The 21039-nt window shown below is 59.9% G+C and overlaps 2 protein-coding genes across 2 annotated transcripts; one reads left to right on the top strand and one right to left on the bottom strand.

The window, feature by feature from the left end:
• Window positions 1-2732: 2732 nt before the first annotated feature.
• NCLIV_061710 (conserved hypothetical protein) lies at window positions 2733-5549 on the top strand (the record flags this gene model as incomplete). Its single annotated transcript, XM_003885723.1, has 4 exons — window positions 2733-3925; window positions 4399-4582; window positions 4984-5097; window positions 5385-5549. 4 exons carry the CDS (start codon window positions 2733-2735, stop codon window positions 5547-5549), a joined length of 1656 nt encoding a protein of 551 aa, XP_003885772.1.
• A 1608-nt stretch (window positions 5550-7157) lies between these two features.
• NCLIV_061700 (putative RNA methyltransferase, TrmH family domain-containing protein) lies at window positions 7158-20684 on the bottom strand (the record flags this gene model as incomplete). Its single annotated transcript, XM_003885722.1, has 12 exons — window positions 7158-7664; window positions 7757-7847; window positions 8139-8305; window positions 8856-9256; window positions 9515-10981; window positions 11319-12356; window positions 13002-13250; window positions 14171-14331; window positions 14671-14789; window positions 15166-15372; window positions 15804-18686; window positions 19218-20684. 12 exons carry the CDS (start codon window positions 20682-20684, stop codon window positions 7158-7160), a joined length of 8757 nt encoding a protein of 2918 aa, XP_003885771.1.
• Between the last annotated feature and the right edge of the window lie 355 nt (window positions 20685-21039).

Here is a 21039-nt window from a genome sequence, read left to right as displayed (position 1 = left end):
TGAACAGGCGAACGCAAGGCTATTTGGGTTTGCGCACTTCGAGGGGTGCGTTCCGCCCCATCTTTCGGTTTAGCGGTTTGGGTGCCGAACCGCGCCGAGGTTGAAGGAAACAGGCTGCTCAGGACGAGTTCAATGGGTGTTCTGAATCGAGGCCCCGGCCGGAACAGTCAGAAGCGAAAAATAGCCAGGCCAGACACAAGAGATTCTCTCTCACGGTAACGTTTCTCTCAAACAAAAACCGGGTGTGCCCGTATACGAACCAAGGCAGTGAGGACGTAACGCAGTCGATACGTTTCTTCTGAAGCTAGGCAAGCAGTTAAGCTCCCGGGGAAGGCAATCAACAATGCGCAAGGGCCAAACCGTCTGATTTAATCAATCGAGGACAACGCACGGACGTGGCGCCGTCGCCACTGTGTGTTCTCGCCGCCTTTGTGCGGACCAGCACAATGCGGAACTGCAGGCACGTACTTTGACACACAACTAAAAAATGACGTTTTAACAGACGTGGTTTCCTTTCAGACACTCTTTAGCGCGGCTGGTTGTTGGAAGGATTCGTTCAGTAACCATTTGTTTGGATGGTCAACACACCTTGCAGTTCCTTCCTCGCTTCTCTGGGTTGCGTCGTCGTGGCAGTGACGCCTGCGTGCGTTCCAAGCTGGAACTCGAGAACAGAACACCCGTTTCTCCGCGCGTTAGGTTTGACCACCGCGGATTCCCAGGGCCCTCGGTATTCACTTGGCAGCGTCAATTCGTACATGGAGAAGTGAACTGTTTTGGTCTGATCCTCAGGACGCAGTAAGCTAAAGACCAGGAACTTGGCAAGCATGACTAGATTATATCAACAAATAGGACCGAAGCGGCTGGCCAGGACTTTGAGCTTCAGGTTCCTAGGGATTCGATCAAGCAGACAGCGTACAGACCCTATATACTAGCACCGGCAGAAGAGGAGTCCTCCCGTGCGTCAGCTGGGTTAAGAACGTCTGCAGACGGTTTGTTCCCTAGGTCCTATTTAAAAGCGTGTAAATACATTCAACAGAACCACACTGTGTTCTCTTTTGCGAAAAAAAAAGCGGCGTTGTTCCGTACCTACACGGATTGCACCCGCCCAGCTTTAGAGGATCCGACCTAGAATGCAGGACTGGATGAACTGAAAGCTGCTAACAAGAAAAAAAACAGTTCACCCTGCCACCATCCCGTCCTGTCTCGGGCCACAACCCTGTCTAGATTCGCAAAAGCTCAAGGCTCGAAATGTCGGCGGGTCTCATCGCGCGGGCGGCTGCAACCCCTGAAGGAAAGACGCAAGCTGTGTAGGCCAAAATACTCGGAAAGGCTAACTGAAAAAGCTTGCGAAACTGCGCCTGCTTCGTTCCCAAAGCAAAGGACTCCGTTTTTCCAACGAGAAGCATGTCGCGCGTCCTGCACCACCGCAATTCTTTTTGGAATCCTGACGGAAGCCGGCGTGTGCTAGACCGTGCACGCTGCATGCCCGGGAAAAAAGAGGGAGTCTTTTTGACCCTAAACGCAATTCGGAACCTTCGACAGCTTCGAGGCTCTCTGCCTCAGAAGCCTGAAACCTCGCGCAGTGGTGTGCGTTTCGAAACACGAAAAACGCCAAGTTGCCTGGAGCCGGTGAAACATGGCTATCCAACCGGTGTCGCTCTTTTCGGGTCACGGAACGCAGATTCCGCTGCTGGAAAGATCCGTCCTTTGTCGCATGGCAACTCTTCTCGTGTGAGTTGACAGTGCATGCAAGCGAGCGAGAGTCAGCAAGTCCGCTCTTTCCAATTGACATGGCTCTGAAACGCCGGTGACAGCAACGCAAGTGCTTTTTTATCTCTTTCCTATGCCTCGTGTTACCAACTGGTTCCGGTTTCTTGCGTGGGGCGAAGAGCGGGATCCTCGCTTTTCTCGCGCACAGCGCTGGGGAGTAGACACAGTCCGTTGACTCGCGACTGGAAACGAGTGTCGCAGTCGTCTTCGTGTAGACAAACTGCACAAACAGGGCGCCTGGAGAAATACCGTTTCCTTTCCAAATCGCGCACGTGCTCCAACGAGTAAGTCTGTCGGAGCGCGTGTTGTGGAGGGCCACCTTGCTGAGAATCCCTCGATCCTGCTCCGTTCGTCCCAGCACAGAGCATGCCTCCGTCGCAACTCGACCGCGCCCCACAAGTGACAAAGTTCGGAAGGCAGCCGCTTTACGAAGAAGCGAGAGATCACCCGTCCATCTTCTCTCCGTGCATCGTTGGCCGCACCCTTTCAGGGACTCAATCGGCGGGGGCTAGTCCCAGTGAAAGCCCGATGCTGCTTCGTCCCTCGTCTGTGTGTGCGGAGTCCTTGGGCCTTCACCGTTCTCGTTTCCACAAGTTTTTGCACTGAAACGCGCTTTTTTGTATCGTTTTTGAGTCAGGCTCTGACGCGCGTTTTCCTTGGAGCAGCTTGCGGGGTTTTCCGCCAACCCAACTGCTGCATGGCCATCCACTGAATCTCAGAATCCACATCAAACCTTTTTGTGTCGTATGCCCTCTTCCACACGTGGAAAGAAAAAGCCCGTGAAGAAAAGCGCCTTTCCGTGACTCGCCTGGTCTCTTCCCTGGACCGACACGGCCGCTGGCCGACGGGTAAGTCCTCAGTTTCGCGGAGCCTTTCCGCGCGTCCCGTGTCTGAGTGTCTTTGTTTCAACTGATCGTTCCGGCCTTCCGTTTTTCTGTCCAGCTGCCGTGCCTCCGCAAGAAATGGAAGGCGCGAGACGCGAACCGACGGCTGGGGCCTCCCGGCCTCCCGAGCCGCCAGCGAAAGACGCGCCTGCGTCTCTCCAGGCTCCGCCTACTTCGTCTTCCGAAAACTCCCGCGCGGCAGATGTTTCTCCGGAGTCTGCAAAACCCGCTTCGAACCTACCCGCGGAGTCTGCCGCGAAGCGAGACGAGAAGAGCCTTTCCGCGTCGTCAACGGCCCCGCCGGGCGCTCCGCCTTTTTGCCGCTTCGCTCGAACTCTTGTCGTTGACACAGGCGCGTTTTTGAGGCTGAAACGGCTAGATGTTTTCGGGCGGAAATTCGTCGTTCCGCCGAGCGTTCTCGCGGAAATCCGCGACGCACGCGCACGTGCCCATCTCTCCGGCGTCACGCTTCTCCACCCCGACGCCGAGCTCCCGAGTGTCGTGACAGCTGGCGAGGCCGACAAGCGGTGGGCGCGGAAATTCGCCGGCATGACTGGCGATTTGGGGAGCCTCAGCGACACCGATCTCGACGTCATTGCCCTCACGTACATGCTGCAACGACAAACGGGAAGAATCGAGAAACTGCGCACCAAACCGCTGGAGGCCGTCGTCGTAAAGGAGGAAGAAACACACACCAAGTGGCAAGACCTCGACTGGGGGAAGGACGAAGGCTGGGTCGGCGACGAAACTGACGAAGAGGAAGAAGAGGGAGACGAGGAAGAAGAAGGAGACGATGAAGAAGAAGGAGACGAGGAAGAAGACGAGGGAGACGAGGAAGAGGGAGAGGGAGAGGAGGAAGAAAAGCGCAGAGATGAAAACGAGAAGCGAGAGTGCGACTCGGTGCCTGGAGACGTACCCACTTCTGCAAGTGCCGAGGACAGTCCCTCTCCCTCCTCGAGCACTGGGGCTGTTTCCTCTGTGCCTGAGACGCCGCCGCGAAAGGCGGCGGCTGGCGTTCATGAGAGTCGCGAGATTGTTGAAGTGGCGGCGGACGAGGACGACGGGGAAGGGACGTGGATCACTCCCGAGAATTTCCAGCGCGTGAAACGCGGGATCGAAGGCATTTGTTCGAGCGCGAAAGAAGAAGCTCTCGTCGCATGCATGACGACCGATTACTCCATCCAGAACGTCCTCCTCCACATGGGCCTCGAAGTCGTCACAATCGACGGTCTCGCAGTCCGTTCGGTCAAAACGTGGGCCCTTATCTGCAGGTGAGTGTTTGCCTTCCTCGCAATCTCCGTCCCCAGCGACACGCGAGCGGCTCACCGAACTCCTAAGGAAGCCGCACCCACGTGTGTGTATTTCAAGGGCGTTTGCGCTTCTGTCGACAAACTACGCGCACAGCGACTTCTCTCTGGATTTGTTTTGCTCAAAACCCGTCTCTCTCGTCCGGCTCTCTCTGCCTTGCCCCCACCTCCCCCCCCCCCCCCCACCCGCCCCGAATGGCCGATCTGCTCGAATCCCGTGTTCCCTTCGCAGTCGACCGGTCTCGAACGTTTTTCACCCCCTCGCGCTGTCGGCGTTTCTGCCTAGTTCCCTGCTCGGGGTCTCCCGCGGTTCGCTTTCCGACTGGCGTTTCGTGCGCTTTGCCTCGCTCGAGTTTTCTCCCGCTCCTGAGTGCTGTTTTTCCGGGACGGCTGCGATGCGTGCCTCTCCCCGGTCTCCGGTCTCCGCTTCTCTGTAGGGCCTGTCACTTTGTCAGCCGAGACGTGACGCGGCTCTTCTGCCCGAAATGCGGCCAGCACGCAGTGGATCGCGTCCCAGTCACGCTCGGGGAGGACGGTTTCGTCGTCCATGACAATCGAAAGAAGAAATCCACGAGGGGAAATGTTCACTCGCTGCCGAAGCCGAGGGGCGGACGCCATGAGGTGAGGAGCTGACTGCCTGCCTCGTTCGCTAAATCGCTTTCTTTTTCCGCCTGCGTGGTCGCGCGAGGCGCCCGACGTTCTGTCGGGTCTCACGTGGGATATGTGCCGTTTGTCGGTCAAAGAGAAGCGCAGAGAAATCGACTCCGGAAACACTCGCTGAGAATCAAAACGCACGTGGAAGGCGGAGCGAAAACGAAGGGAACCAGGAGGGGCTTCGAAAACAACGGCGCACTCGTGCGCATCGCTATGGTGTCACTCGTAGGAACTGTCGCTGATGCAGTGACCATTGTCTCTAGCTAAAGTGGAGGGTTCGGGCCGTTCTGGTCGGGAGACTGTTCTGCCGGCCGGTGTGCAGGCTCGACGCCCCGTCTCTTTTTTGGCGTCGTTTTTCCTGTGAGCAGAAACAGCTGATTCTCGCCGAAGATCAACTGATGATGGGAGGGCGCGACCGTCTTTTGCGGCACCAACAGCGTCTGTGGGAAGCGGAGAAAGCTGCGCATAATCCCTTCAGCGAGGTACGTGTCTCCGAACCGTCGTACTGGGCCGACGGCCCCCTAACGGTTTCTGCTCGGTGTATCGGCCACGGCACGTATCTCCGTCAGAGCTGGACCCGCGGAGACTGTGCAGCCACTCTTCACTTCCGCGCCACACGTGCGGTTTCAGTGTCGATACAGTGTGAAGCGCATGCGTTCGGAAGGGAGCAGCGGCCGTCCGTTCTGCTCACATGCGCAGACCGTCGCTGAGCATCTCCTGGGGGCATGACGAGGCGCCTGGAGTGTCGCGTGTTGTGTCTCCGACGTAGGACTTCGCCTTTGACGCAGCGTCGGCGTGGCACATGCGGAGTCGGACAAGAACCGGAAAGTTGGCAGCAGGCGCGCATGCGCCTCGCGTGGTCGTGGGGCTCGGTCCCGGCAACCCAAACAGCAACCGATGGGTGAAGAGACACGGGCACTCAAAGAAGAAGTAAAGTGGAATCAAGCGAAAGCATGAGTCCAGCTGCAGCCCGAGTGCATGTGTGGACGCCGCCGCATTCTCGACGGAGACGCGCGGCAGACGCGGGAAAAAAGGAGACGTTTCCACATTTTTGGGGGATTGCCACTGGCGCTTGCCGGTCACCCGGGACGCATCCTGGGTCTTGCGTTTTTCCACGGTGCGGGTGGTTCCGTCTTTCAGTTCAACGTGCGTGGCGACCGTTCTCTGCCTGCAGCGTGTGCCGCCGCACGCCGAATCGCGAAAGGCTGGTCATGAAGAGCAGTGTGTGGGCCACGCTGTCTGGATTCGCTTCCGTCTCTGCCTCTTAGCGGTTGCCCTCTGCCAACCTGCCGTCTCGATCGAGAGTGGCGTTCTTGCGGCAAGTGCACGCAGAAGCGGACAACGCCGCTCTGCTGCCTCGCCGCGGGCCTCTCAAGCGCAATACAGCAATCCACGCTTTGAGCGTAAAACTTTCTGGAAGAGATACAGAGATACTTCGGCATGTATCGGTAGACGAAACCGCGAATCTTCACTGCCTTCACTGCGGACTCTGCGAGTCGTCTGCCGTTGACGAGACAAATGTAGAACGATCCCGGTAGCTTTCGGCACCTGACGACGACCGCATCGCCACGCTTCGCTCTTGCACGCTCACCAGCGAGAGGAGGCGCGCGTGATCGAAGAAACAGACACCCTCGTTCCTAGGATACTGAATAGGACTCCCGTTAGGAGACACAGACAACCAAGTCCGTGCATGCAGTCGCCTGTCTTCGGTGGGTCCCTAGGCGGCCTCCACCGCCCCGCTTTTCAGACCGAGCGGAAAAAAGCGGATCTGTGCCAGCATGGGCTGGGATTTTTTGCGAACCTGCTCGCGAGGTGTGAAGGGCGTGCCGGGGAACTCCCCGTACTGGGAGTGATACTCTTTGAGACAGGATTATTTATAAAAGCTTTTCCTGGAGGGTTGTTTTAATCCGGTGCCTTGCGAGACCGCAGCCGCCGCTTCAGGGCGTCACGCGCCTTTTCGACACTTTCGACAGGCTCCTGCGGAATGCCACGCAGTCCCCATCCGGCTGGAAGCAAGCGGCATGGCACGACTTCTTGAGAGTCTCAGTTTCGTCGGGGCTGCGCCGATCCCAGCAAATGCACAGCTGAAGCGTGCAGCACTTGCTGAAAGTGTAACTCTCTATTGATCACATCGTCTGTTTTGCGGTCTCGACTCCACCTTCGCACAGAAAGAGCCGTGTGTCGGGTGCTGTGCAACGATCGAAGAGACCAGCCCGCGATATTCAGTGTATACGGAGGTCACACTGTTCAAGACAAAGAGACGTTTCTCGGCCAAAAAGGTTTCGTTTTTGCGGCAACGTTTTCCTGGCGTCCCTGATGCGTAGCAGACCCGGTTTAGAGCCTCATTTTCACTCTCTCCTGCCACGGGACCGAGCCCCCGGCTCAAGTAGTTATCGTTTAGGCAACACAGCCAGCCCAGCGCCGCCAACGAGAGAACCCGCCTCGGTGAAGATGGACAGCGACTCGGCAGGCCTCAACCAGCCTGGTCTCGACAGGGTTGTGGAGGCCTTCGCGTTCCTGCGCGCTTGCCACCGCGTGTGTTTTACGCTCCAAGCGCGTGCTGTTTCGTGTACTCCCACACAACCATTGCGGCTGTGACGTGTACGTTGAGAGACCGGATGAGCCCGAGTTGGGGAATCTCGATGCATGCATCCATAAGGGCCAAGAGAGCAGCTGGCAAGCCTTCTTTTTCCGCGCCCAGCACTAAGGCGGTTTTGCGTTCGAACGTGGCGTTTTCGAGCATTTCCGAAGAACCCGTTTGCTCAACTCCAACCACGGTGTAGCCCTTGGACTTCAGGTCCAGCAAGTACGTGCCCACGTTGTCTGCAGCTACCTGGAAGCGGAACAGCACAAGTGAGGTAGCCAGAGCTGCAGTGACAGTCGGCTCGGCAGTCACGGACACCGTCGCTGTTTTGAATGAGAAGGAATGGGCGCCGCTTCCCCCTTCATCAGACGTCAGACTTCCGACGTCGCCGGTCGGTACACAGAATCGGGAGACCAGCTCCTGCGTCTGCCGCGACGCTCCAGAGTCGCCTCCCACGCACAAAACCTACGAACCGAAAAGACGTTCTCAGTGTCGACTTCACTTCCTGGTGGCGCTGTGTCTCTGCAGATCTGCAGCCGCTCCCAGTGCGCAGGTACCTGCTCGATAGGAAGCCAGCGATGGGCAGAGACGCCAATCGTGTTGAATTGCGGGTCGTTGAGGATGTCGAGATTGTGGATGGTGAGCTTCCTGCCCATACATGCACAGCGCGCAGGAAGAACCCGAAGAGCATGCGCGGTCTCGCTGCTGAGGGGAAAGCCTCAGAGAAGGAAGCCGGAAAGAGCAGTCGCGTTCTCTGTACACCGCCTCTGCGGGAGCCTCGTCGACGAGGCGTGGTCCTCGCACCTTCAAACCGAGCGCGCTTGCGGCGAGCGAATGGGACAGTGGAGTCGACTCAGTGGTTCGCGCCGAACTCTTCAAGGCAAGACGGAAATTCATCAAAGGGTAGCCTTTTTTTATATCCCAGGTGAACCGACTTACTTGGCATCGAAGACTTCACAGGTGCGCGCCAGACCCGCCAAATTGGGAACTTTGTCGATCAGCGAGGCGACAACAATCAGGTCGCCTCTCTGTCGCAGTTCTCGCTGCAGCGTCTCACCCTCGCCGCCGACATACAGCCAGGAAGAAAGGAGATCTTCGCTTCCCTTCTGAAGGCAAGAAGCGAAGCGCACACCCTGTTCTCCTTTACACCCTCTGGCGTGATTTCGAGACGCTCAGAGGTGACAAATCGCGTTTGCCAATCGACAGCGCACAAACCATCCCGAGCGATCAGAAGAAGGAGAGGCAACAGAGACGTCAGGCACGGGAAAAAGGACGCGACCGAGACGAACTGAGATTCCACCGCCTCGACACAGCCCCTCGCCGCTTGCTCTGCACCGAAATCCGTGACTGCGGACGCATCTAAAACGAAGGTTCTTTGCAGGCGCAGCCGTGCCCGTGGCCGCCCCCAGTCTGTGACGCCTATTCCAGTTTCAAAACCGGGTGTTCGTCCCAACTGCTTCGGTTCCTTTTTTCTCTGCGTACCCCGCCCCTCGTAGTAGTATACACACTTATACACACACAGCCACGCGCTAAAAAGAGGCGAGCCACGGTCCCTCGCTATCTCTCTCTGCCCGCGCCGTGAGGCGTCCCAGCTGATTTTCCGTGGCGAGTCAAACGCTCCGGTTTTGCGCCCCGTCGCACGTGGAGACGCCTGACCTCTTCTTCGTATCGCTGGTGGTGTTGAGGGACGAATTTCCGCTGGCAGACGAGCTCTTGCTTCTCGCCGTCTAGCCCTTTTTCTTCCGTTCCGCCGCCGTTCGTGCCCTTCTCGTCAACGTCCTTCTCTGCATGCGTCTCCAGAGAGGCGAGCGCTGGATCTCGCGTCTCCGGCGCACGTGCCTTGCCGTGCCACGCCACGCCCATCTCCTCCTTGATGGCGTCCTTGAGGGCAACAGCCAAGGCCCAGGAAGGCCGCATGTCGAAGTCGGCCAAGAGGGTTTGCGCGACCGCGGCACTCGCCTCGCTCCCGCCCTCGCCGTTCAAGACCGACCCGGAAGCCCCCGAAGACGCACACGCCGGCGGAGGGACCGGAACTCCAGCGAGGGCGGCCGCCGTCGCTGAACAGGAAAGGCCAGAGAGACGAGAAGCGAGTCGAGAAGAAGAAAGCGTTCAAAGACGCGAGAAGCTGAAGTCGCTGGGGAGGCCGGCAAACGAAAGAGGCGGCAGAGTAGGGGAAAGCCAGACTCGCGAGGCGGGCAAAAAGGCGAGACAACGGCACCGAACGGCCAGCTGGCGGCTGTTTCTCGTGGGCAGGGCGTCGGATCGCCTTCGCACAAACGCAAGAGGAACCCGCCGATGACGCGCGCGCGCCTTACCTTCATTAACTGTGTCGTCCAGTGCGTCTGCGTCGCCCTCTTGGCCGACGGCCAAGAGTGTCTCCAAGGCCCCTAGAATGTGGGGCTGCCAGAGGAGGAATACTTCTGAGCATTTCTCGCGCATTTTCTGGCACTCCTTCGACTCGTCCAGCTGTCGGTACAAGCCGCGGAGAATGTCGCCTCCTAACGCAGCGCTCTGCGCTCGGAGCGCGTCAGTTGCGCCGGCGTCTCTGCGGGCTCCTGGGGCACCGGCTCCTGCCTCGTCGAGTCCGCTCGCGTGTCCCGTCTCCGCCGCTCCGTCTTCCACCTGGGCCTTTCTCAAGAACTCGTGGACGAGGTACTGCGACACACCCCGCAGATACGCCGCATTCGAGGTGAGGTGCGGAACGACGGCCGCGAAAAGGACCTCGCTGACGTGCGCTCGCTCCTCCCGCGCCGCCTGCGAGCTCTGCGCCTCGGCCCCAGAGGCGGAGCCGTGCAGGAGGTAGAAGCCTGCAATCGTCAGCCCGCCAATGAGCGTTTGCGTGGGTGCGTCGAAGGTTCGGAGGAGCTCGGCGAGAGGCGCGCAGCTCTGCGCAGGCGCGAGAAGCAGCATCTGAACCGCCAACAGGTCAATGTAGTGGCGCACGTCTGCAAGCTGGGGCGTCGCGACGGCTTTCCAGAGACGGCTGTGGAGAGAGAGAAGGAACGCGGGCGGCGCAGCTCGGAAAAAGGGAGCGAACGAGGTCAGCGCTTGCCACCCTCGCAGAAGGATTCTGTGGTGACACGAGTTCGGCATCGGCAGATAGTGGTGCTGCGGAGCCTCGTCCTTCGCAGGCGTTGAGCCTGCCTTGTTCGTTCCGGAGCACTCTGGGCCGTCGCCTGCGTCTTGGACCGACGCGAGGGCAGAGAAGGACGGCGAGCGCGTGACGACGTCGAGGAGACGCGAAGACACCCGAAAGAGCAGGTCGGCTGCGAACGCTCTGAAGGCCGCGCCCTGGGGCGCGTCGAACTGCGGTGCTTCAGGAAGTTCCGAGCAGACGACTTGTCCGAGGAAGTGAAAGAAAGAGAGGGCAAGCAGCCGGACAAAGGCTGGCGTCTGCCGAAGACGGCGGAGCCGAGGCGGCAAGGCCAAAGGCTGGAACGCGGGAGACAAAGACGATTTGACAGACGCAGGCGAGAAGAAGAAAGCCGCAGGGTCGGAAGACGTCAAGACGGCGAGCGGCGAAGACAAGTCGACGGCGCTGTCGTCGCCAGCTGCCTGTTCCCCTCGCCACGGGTAAGCCGCGCCGAACGGATCGACCGTCATCACAGAGGCGCCGTCCAGGAGAACGAACTCGCGATGCAGAAGTATCTCCGCCAACAGATTGATGTAGGGACTGGGCAGGCGCCAGGGAGCCGAGGCAGCAGCCGGTGCTTCCGGGGTTTTCCCGCAGAAACCCGCTGCAGGGTGGAGGCCCAGGAGCGCCAGGGAGGACAGAAGAGGCACTGGAACCCAAGACACGCAGAGGCCAGCAAGCAAACGTTCGTCGGCAGAGAGAAGAAAACGCCAGAGGGACATAGAAAAACGAGAGGAGGCCGAAAAGAACAGGGCCCTACCCCACACACACAGACACACACAGACACACACAGACACGGCAAGGAAAAGAACAAGAGACAGCACGCTGCATCTCGAAAACGCAAACGGGCACGGCGCCTGGGAAACTCGCGGGCTTCCTCCAAGGCTGTGTACGCGTCGATTCACACACACTTCATCTGTCGAGTGTACCTCCTCTCGAAAAAACCAGCGTGGCTTTAGGCGGCATTTGCTTGTTTTTTCGCTTACCGACTGCAGCGCGCGAGACAGACAGAGTACTGCGGCCGATCCCCAGAAGGTCGCGCGCGAAGTTCAGGACGAACGCGTCTTGAAGAGCCTCCGAATCCGTCTCGGTGTCGGCGTCTTCTGAGGCGCCTGCGCGTTCTCCCGCTTCTGCGCGTCTTCGCTCTTGTACGCACAGGCTCTCTGTGGCAAGCATCAGCGGGGAGATAACTGCCGCGCAGGCCTCGCGTACACCTTGGAGCGGCAGTCCGGTCTCCGTGCGGTCGAGGATGATTCTCTTTGTCTGCGAGGTGAAGTCAGACAGCACACTGTGGAGAGAATGGAGCGTCCCGGCGGCTGTCTCGGGCGGGGCACGAGTTTCTTCTCTCGCCTCGCGCTGGTGCGGCAGAAGAAGCATAGGGAGGGCAAAGCGGCGAATCGCGCGAAACAGCGAGGGCAGGGCTGGAGAGGGACACCCGTCGATCTCGCTCATCAGCGACAGAGCGACGACGCGGGAGACTGAGAGACCCGCCGAAGAGGCTAGCCGAGCCACGTCGGGCGCTTGCCGAGCCGCTTGCATGCGGGCATCGAGGGAAGCGCGGAGGCGAGGCGGAAGGCGAGAGAAGTCGAGAGCCGAGGCGGACGGAGTCTCAGCGCCTGGAAGGGGCGACACCGACGCCGCGCAAGACCCGGGAGAGAGCGACGCAGGGGAAAAGTCAATCGAAGAAGGCGCCCAGCCACTCAGATCCGCTGAGCCGCTCGGTGAACCACCGCCCAGCTCCGCATGCAAGAACCTCCCGAGGAGAGACGCCGACGGGGCGGCGGCGGGAGAGGAAGAAGAACCGAGGGATGCGGACGCGAGGAAGTCCAGGAGCGTCGCGCGGGCTCGGTGGAAGCTGCTGAGGATTCCAGGCCACGTCGAGAACTCGCCGACCTCCGAGAAAGCAAAGAGAGACGCCGCGGGAGGGGACGAGCTGTCGGGGCCTTCAGAGGGTGCCAGGGGCAGAGGCGGCGCAGGCGCTCCGCCGGGAGAGGCCGCAACCGTGGCAAGGAGAAGCATGTCGCCTGAGAGGGGATTGTCGGCGAGCACAGGAGAAAGGAAGTGAAGGCGCGCAGAGACGAAAAGGGACAGGGTGAAGAAGACGCGACCCAGACGGGAGGCAAACACGAAGAAAAACACCAACAGGGAAACGAAAAAGGAGAGCAGAGAGAAGGGAAGACGCTTCCAACCAGGAAACCGCCGGGTAGGAAACACACACAGCTGAGTCGGGCTGCACGCGTTCCGTGCCGGATATTTCGTCTTTCAGGATCTCGCCTGTCTTGTCCGGCGTCTTGGCCAGTTCACGCTCCTCGCCCGTCCACGCTGTCTCGCGGCATTGCATCCCGCCTGCCTCTTTTCTTCTCTCTTGTCGCCCGTCGCTCTCTTTGCTTCCGGGCCTTGCGCAACTCTGGCACCTGCGCTCCCCGCGTTCTCAAGTTTGCCGTCTTTTCTATCCCCCTCTTTCCCTTACTCGTCTTTCCTTCGTTCTCTCTCTCCTTCTTTCTTCTCTTTCCCTTACTCGTCTTTCCTTCGTTCTCTCTCTCCCTCTTTCTTCTCTTTCCCTTACTCGTCTTTCCTTCGTTCTCTCTCTCCCTCTTTCTTCTCTTTCCCTTACTCGTCTTTCCTTCGTTCTCTCTCTTCCCTTTTTCTTCTCTCTTTCTCACTCCTACCTTTGTCGCTATCTTCCTGGGCTGTACAGAAAACGGGGGCGGCGAGCCGACGCTGCACAGCTAAGTGGCGATTTACTTTGGCGAGAAAAACGAGGAGAAAGAGGTAGCAGACGCGCTGCGCACGTGCCTCGATCTGGGTCGGATCGTCTTCGCTTCGTTCACACGCAGAAACAGACGAGACGGCAGGAAGGAGAGCGGGCGCAGCCGCAGAGAGAAGAGTCAGCGCCGCCGCCACGAGGAGAAGGTGTCCTGAGGAACGCAAGAGGCGAGGAGAAAACAAATCACGCAGGAGCGACAAACTTGACTGAAAATTTGACCAGAAGCGAGAATGACGGGGTAAACGCGAAGCCGTTTGTAAAAGGAGAGAAACGCTCGCATTTTCCAGCGACTTCACACTCTCCGTCACTTCGCGCTTAGACAGATACCGTATCCGAAACGCCTGAGGCTGTCTCGAGGCGTTGTTTATCGCCCAGTATGCGCTGCCACGTTAGCAACCCCAACCATACGGCGCTAGAAAAGATCCACGGTCTCCGCCGAGCCGCGTCGTGGCGGCTGCTGTGCATCGTTTCAGACCCTCGTGGGCATGCGACGAAGAGACAACAGAGAAGGCGACGAAAAGACAAAAGCGGCAACGGGCTCTGCCCCCGCGGCACCAGCAAAACCACTCGAAAGAAGGCACGCGGGTAAAAACGAGAAGGGAAAAGCGAGAAGAGCAGTTGAGAGACTTCCGCCGAGAACACACAAGATATCCGTTTCCCTACAGACACGGGGATATGCGTTGCGTTCTTTTCAGGTCGTAAATCGCGCAGAGACACTCCGCCCAGTCAACGGTTTCTGCTGCCGTCGCCCTACCAGCTTCGCTCTCGGCTGCTCATCACCTCCTCATTCTCCTTCCTGGTGATAGCAAATCTCCCTCTCTTTAGAGAGGTTTTCGCCCGCTCGTCTCCTCTTCTCTCCCTCTTCCCTCGAAATCTCCTGCATTGTCTGCTTCTCTTTCGCATGCTCTTCTGCGTCCTCGTTCTCACACTTTTTCTCTCTTCTCTTCTGATGTATCCCTGGGCGAGTGGCGTCGTTCCAGCCTTCCCGCTCCTCCAGGCTACCGCGCGCGGTCTGTCTCCGCGTTTCCCGTTTTCTCTGCCTTTTTCTCCTCTTTAGGCCGCGGTTCTTACGGGGCGAGGTTTGCGTGGCAGGGTCAAGGCCGGAGGCGAGAACGATTTCTTCGCACCGAGCGATCAGCGGGGCAAGCCAGCCGCTGTGGCGGCTACCCAGCAGAGACAGCGCGTTCACGGTCGACGCGTAGACGGGCAAGCTGACGCAGAGCGCATGCACGCTGAGAAAAAACAGACCCGAAGCCATAGCCAGAGAAGGAGTCCGAGACAGAGGCGCAGACAGCTGGGCAAGCGAGGAGTCGCCGAGCGCTCCCGGCAGAAAGAGGAAAAGAGAAACGGAGACGCGAGACCTGGCGAGAGAAACGAGGTGGGGAGCACACCCATCTGCTGATCCGTGAGAACGAGAAGAGACGAAGAAAAAGAAGGCGAGAGAGGGGCAGAGCGAGGGCAGAGCGAGGGCAGAGCGAGACACACTCAAATACACGGGATTGGGTGCAAACGAGGGTAGGGGCGACCAGAGGGCGAAGGCAAGGCGGTGGAACCGGACGCTTCAGTCTCACCTTAGAGGATTTCCTTGTGGAGTTTCGTCTTCGCCCGCGCCGGAGGAATCCTCGTCCGTACAGCGCGCCAGCGTTGTAAGGTGGCAGACTATGTACGCGACGACCTCGCTCGCAACCGACTGAAGGGTGCACTCGATAAACAACAGAAGCTTCTTTCCAGCGGCGAACGCGAGGGAACCAGAAGTCGCCGCCGCTGGCTCTTCCCCAATCCGACTCTTAACCCACCGACGGCGAGGGCGCAGGAACTACAGCGAGGGCGACAGGGAACGGAGGAAGCCTCGGAAAAAGCGGAGACGTGCGAGGCCGGGGGAGTGAAAAAGGGAACAGAAAGCCGCAGGTGTACGGAGACATCGTGAAGGCTTTCGCTGTGTCATCGACCCCGCCGAGGCCCACTGCGGCACGAGTCATTTAACGAAGGAGCATTGTCGACAGAAACCGCTTTCAGACGACCGCGCAAAAGAGACCACGGACGCTTCAGGTGCCTTGTCTTCTTACCGGGAGTTCCGCCGTGAACCAGGCAGCCTCTGCCTGCGCCTGCGAATGCCCCCGAGACGAGGAAGAAGACAGGAGGGGCGCTGTGCATTGGAGGCGCAGGAAGGCTGAGAGAGCCGCCAACTTCGACCGGACAGAGAGAGACGGAAGCGTGGGGCGAGAGTAAACTCGGAGAAGAGCTGGCGAAGAAAACAGCAGCATAGCCGCCTCCTGTAGAGACACTCAAAGAAGTTGAAGTCCAAAGTAGAACTGAACCCGACGACGAGGACGCCGACTCTGTCTCTGCAATGGTTGTCGAAAACGTCAAAGACAAACACCTCTGTTGTTTGTCGATTCGGACCAACCAGGGAGACATCGGGATGAAAACACCATCCACGCCCTTTCCTTCCCTTTCCTTCCCTCTCCCAGTCGGCAACCAGAGACCCTGTTCCCACCCGTAAATTCGTCTCTCTGTTGTGTGTGTTTCTGTCTCTGTCCCTGTGTCACTTCTGCCTTCTTGCGTTTCGCTTCTCCGTGGCTTCAGCCGCACCTCGCGCTTCTCGCCCTCCTCCCCCTTCTGTCTCCGTTACTGCTTCTGTTAACCGTTTTTCTCTCCTGTCCCTTTTCGTGTCTCCTCGGCGCGCACAGCCGAGACGGCCCACCTGCTGGACGTCGTAGTCGGTCGCGAGGCCGCGGGCCATGTCGCACATGCGGAGACAGCCGACGGCGACTTTTTCGCACAAAATATCTCTGGGGAAGTCGCCGACGAACTGCGTCTTTGCCTCGCAGGCACCTGCCTCATTTTCGGGGGCGCCCGAGAGTCCACGGCCATCACTGCCTTGCACGTGATGCGAGGGGTCGTCTCGAAGAAGCACGGCAAAGAGCGAGAGAAGAGCTCGCCGGAAGGCTCGGGCGTCAGGGAAAACCGTGAGGAGAAGTTTCTGGCCTACGGCCAGATTGGACGGCGCTATTCCGACACTCTCCGACCTCCCGCTTTCCGCCTGCGGGTGTGGGGTGTCTCCTCGCGAAGGGGACGGGGCGGGCAAGGCGGCTCCTGCGTCGGCGAAGAGGAGCGCGAGGTCGAGAGGCGACAGCGACGAAGGCTGCGCATGCAGCGAGAGAAAGCGAAGAAGGCGCGAACATAGAGGCGCGCGAACGACGGCGGGAATGTGCTGGAGCAGCTGCCGCAGGAGACACACAAACGCAGGGAGACGCTCGCGAGAGACGCCCCGACCCAGGCAGACCGGTGCATCGCCTGAGTGGCCGCGAGCCCCCGGCGAGACGGGCGAGCATGGAGGGCCGGAAGGCGGCGCAGTAGCGAGCGAGTTCAGCGATTGTAGCCAGACGCGGAACGGCGTGTAGGTTAGATTGCAGGAGCTCATCGCGACGAGAAACTCCCCGACACTGCGTTCTGCCGCCCGGCCACACACGACGCGCGGCAGGTTCTCCAGCGACGAAAAAGCGTCTTGGGCAGACGGGACCGCGCCGCTGACGGGTCCACAGAGACAGGCGCTGTTCTCCGTCTTCGCCGGGGGCGGGCAACGTCGCGCGGCGCCAGACGCAGGATCCGCAGAAGACGCGACGTGCATCTGGGGCCTCCCGCAGCTGGCGGCGCAGGGGGCGTCTGTGACGTGCAGGCTCCAGGTCTGGATCAGGTATTCGGCTACGAGGCGGCTCTTTATGAATCTTTGCACGGTCTTCTCCACGACGTGGCTGTCGCTGCTCCGACTGTACAGGTTCGACGCAGCGAGACTCGGGAGTAGCGCGTGAAGAAAGAAGTCCCAGCCGATGCAGAGGAGCTCAGGCGGCCCGTCGCTGTCGCGCCTGGCGCCGCCCTCTGCGGCCGCCGCCGCCCTCGCCGCGAGATTGAACGAGGAGGTCCACACGCTGGAACTCGCCAGGCCTTCCTGTCTCTCGTGTCTCTCGTGTCTCTCGTCCGCGCGTCCGCCCCTCGGCGTCTCGCTGGGCGTCTGGAGGCTGCGCAGGTTTTCGCCCCTGTCTCCCGAGGCGCGCGCGGCAGAACCTCGCTGGACGGCCGAAGTCGCGCGGCGCATCTGCGGCTGCATGCAATGCGCGAGCAGCGGGTGCAGGCGCATCTCCTCGACGCACGAAGAGAGGAAGACGAGGAGAAGCGAACGCGTGAGGAGGGCGTTGTCGTGCGAGAGAATCCGCCGCAACACTGTCTCGGCCCACAGAGGTTGAAGCACCAGCGGGGAGATCGGACGCCCAGAACCCGAGGCCGAACGGGAGTCCTCTTCGCGGAGTCTGTCTCCGAGCTCGCACGCGTGAACGACGGAGAAGAAGGACGGAGAGAACGAGGCAAAGGACAGAACGCAAAACGTTTCTCCTGCATCGCCAGGCCACGTCGCCGGCTCCGCGTCTCCGGAACCGTCAGCTTTCTCGTGGGGCCCAGGGCCGCCTCGAGTCACGCTCTCCTGTCTCTGGTGACTCCCCCCGGATGCGAGTCGCAGGTGAAGAGACACTTTCGCGCTCAGGGCACACAGCCGCCGCATGTGTCTCCACTGCTGCTTCACCAGATGCTGCGAAAAGTCCTCGAGGGCCTCGAGCAGCTGGACAAAGGCCTGCCAGCCCACCTCCTGGGCTTCCGGAGACACCCCACACCGCGCCAGTTCCGCCGCGAAGTCTCTCAGTTTCCCGTCTGCCTCGGCGGCCAGCCGCGGGGGTATGTCGGCCTCGCCGCTCGGGAGTCCCCGGTCTCTTCCGCCCTCTCTGTCGCCCCGCGTGGCGCGGAGCGCCCTGAGGAGAGGCTGTTGCTCTGTCGCCTGGAACAGCTCCAACAGCGCGCGAGAACGTTTTCGATTGAGAGGTGTAGAGTCCACGAGGCCTTGAAACAGCCACGCCCACCGCTCGTCTCGAGCCTGGAGAGAGGCGTGCGCGTTTTTCGCGGCCTCGCCGGGGCCTGTCGCGTTTCCTGCGGTCTTCGCAACGTACAACCAGCGGCCTCGCTTCGTGACTGAGAGCCGCGGGAAAAAGAAAAGGTCTGGAAAGCGAAGCGCGAGATCAAACGCATCTTCCCTGTCCACAAGGTGGCCGTTCTTCGTCCGCAAGAGGTCTGGGGTGTCGTGCCTCCCAAACGCTGGGGGGACAGCCGAGCACGCGGCATGCAGAGAGTCTCCACTGGGCTCCAGAGCCGCCCCGTCCCCCGCGGTGGGGCCCGACGGGACACCGTCCCCTTGGGCTCCAGGCTCGGCGGAAGACGCGACGAAGCACGAGGAAGGCGGGAAGATCAAACTCGGCAGGTTCGCAGAAGATGCGGAAGTCTCGGGGCTCCCTGAGGGCGCGGTGGCGCGAGCAGGAAGCGGAGGAACAGACCTCGACACGGCAAAGCAAAGGCGGGAATGCCCCTCCAGGAGCGTGGCAATCAGCGAAAGAAGAAAGAGACTCGCCTGGCCCGCGGAGAGGCCGTCGCCGAGAACAAGCGGAAGGACGCGGCTGTAGATGCTTTTTCGCGTGCCTTGGAAAGTCGACGAAGTGCATAGGTCATGGAGGAGCGGAAGGACACGAAGCGACAGCCGGCGCAGCTCCTGAAGCCAGGCAAAGAGGAAGGAAAGGAAGTGGCGAAACGGCATCGCAGAAACAGGAAGGGGGAAACTCCCAGTCCGAGTGACGCGGCCACGCGAGGACAGCACCAAGAACAGAGACACAGCGCCAGGGGCAGTAGGCCGGTACCGGAGAGCGCCGAGCACGAGAGACACCAGGAACGCGAGACGGGAGAAACCAACGAAAAGCACCCATGACACACATGCAGAACTGCATACACTCACAGCTCGCCGCTCGCTGACACACATATATATATATATATATATATAACACGAATATATATAGATATATATAACACTACATATATATACAAACAACATGAATATATGTATATTATAAGATTATGCATATATATATATATAACATGAGACGAGGCGCCGCGAAAAGGAAGGGTTGAAGTGAGAGCTCCCATGGCGTCATCTATGTCTCTCGCATGCGTCCGCTTTTGTCCGTTTCGTTGTACAGTATTTCGCCGTTCTCTCCTTTCCCTCTTCGTCTTTCTCTCGACTCCTTACCGTCTTCTCGCCGTTTTCCTGCAAGAGAATCATCCAAGCCTCGAGGAGCGCGACCGCGCCATCGCATGTCAGCGGGGCCTCTGCGAGGAGGCGGTGACATTCTTCTCGCGCGGCCAGGCTGTTTGGCGTTGCCGTCTCGTCTGCGTCGCCTTGTTCGTGCCCGCCTCGCAGTGCACGGCCTGCGCCATGGGTACTGTCTCCCTCCGCGCCTTCGGCTCTCTTTTCTGCGCTGCTCAAACCGAGTTCTCCATGCTGGAAGTCTTCGGCGTTTCGTGCTTGGTTTCGGGCGCGGCAAAGTTCGTCGAGAATCCAGAGCGATCCCCGCGACAGAGCGCATGCGCACGGGGAGAAGAGAAGCGCGTCGCCTTCCCCGTCGGCTTTGGGCTGTTTCTCAGAGTCTAGGTCTCGCGAGCGACTGTGCTCAACTTGGTTCTTCTGGAGACAAAAGCGGCATGCCTCCGAGGCTTTTTCGGAAGCAGGCGAGGAGAGAAGCTCGGCGAGGATTCGACACGCGAGTTTCGTCGTGATGGTCCGGTCTTGGAGGCTGCTGAGCTCGATCCAGGAGAGCGCGCGACGAGGCGACTCCTTGCCGTGCTTTCCTTTCTGCGTCTTCTCTCGTGGGACGGGAGAGGCAGACGTCGCAGAGTCGCCGGAGGGGTTCGGTCCCTTTTCGCGTCTCTTGTTCTCTCTCTCGCGTCGGCGTTCCTTTTTCGCCGCCTTGCCTTCTCGCCGCGACGGTCCAGAGACAGCCGTCGAAGAAAGGAGAACCAGGAGGAGACGGAAAGGCTGCAAGGCCTCTGGGCCAGAGGGGAGGGGAGACGGGGAGGGCGAAGAAGAATCCGCAGAGCGGCAGAAAGGCGGCGTAGCCCTGGCGCGAAGGATGAGGATACTCTCTAGGAGCAGCCGAGCGACAGGAAGAGACAAGGGGGCGAGGCGAGTCAGGGAAAGTGCAGTGGCTTCCGGGGAGGAACGGCAGGCAATGCGGTCGGGATACGAGGCGTCGCCTGTGTCGCGAGCTCTGTCTTGCTCACCAGACGCCGAGAAGGAAAAGGCTTTCACGCCTGTTTTCCCGGAAAGCTGAGAGACTGGGAAGGCGATCTCAATGGTGTCGACTTCCCTGTCTGACAGGGCGGTCGCGAGGCGAAACTGGAAGAGCACATTCGGCAGCAGAAGGTCTGAAATCTCTGCGACGAGGCCTTGTCGGCTGTCAACGCGCGGAGAGACACAAGCCTGTGAGGGTTCTTGAGAAGAGACAGCAGGCGAGAGCCGCAGCGGGTCCAGGAAAGAAGCGAGAAGATTATGGGAGGCGGAGCCGGGGACAGGCAGACGGGAAAGGTCCGTGCAGAAACGCACGAGAGCGGCGAGCGCAGGCGAGAACGGAGGCGGACACGAAGCAGGAGAGACGTGGGGAGACGAAGAGGCGCCAGGGGATGCGCAGGAAGAGAGAGGTGGAGAAGGAGGGCCCATTTTGCAGAGAGAGAGAGACAGGAGGATCCGTTCGCGCGACTGGAGACAAGAGCGGAGCGCTGCGAGGGGCGGCCCGGAAGAAGTTGGCGAGGTGTCTGGGAGAATAGGACGCGTTTTTCACGTTGTTCCAAGGCAAGAAAAGACCGCGACGCCACCAGGCAGGCGGCGGAGAGAAAAAGCGAGCGAGAAATGAATGCGTCCGGGAGAAAAGAACAGCGGAGACGGTCCGCCTTTCTCGCGAAAAGCCCCAAACTGAAATTTGAATCGAAGCGCTTTTGAGGCGCCTCAAGCGCGTGTCCGTTATGGCGGCGACTTTGCGCGCGATCGCCGATCTCGCCACGGGAAAGGTCGCTCC

The sequence above is a fragment of the Neospora caninum genome, chromosome XII (genome assembly GCF_000208865.1).
Source record: "Neospora caninum Liverpool complete genome, chromosome XII".
NCBI lineage: Eukaryota > Apicomplexa > Conoidasida > Eucoccidiorida > Sarcocystidae > Neospora > Neospora caninum.
Note: the sequence above shows the minus strand (reverse complement) of the source record. Positions and strands in the feature narration are given on the sequence as shown.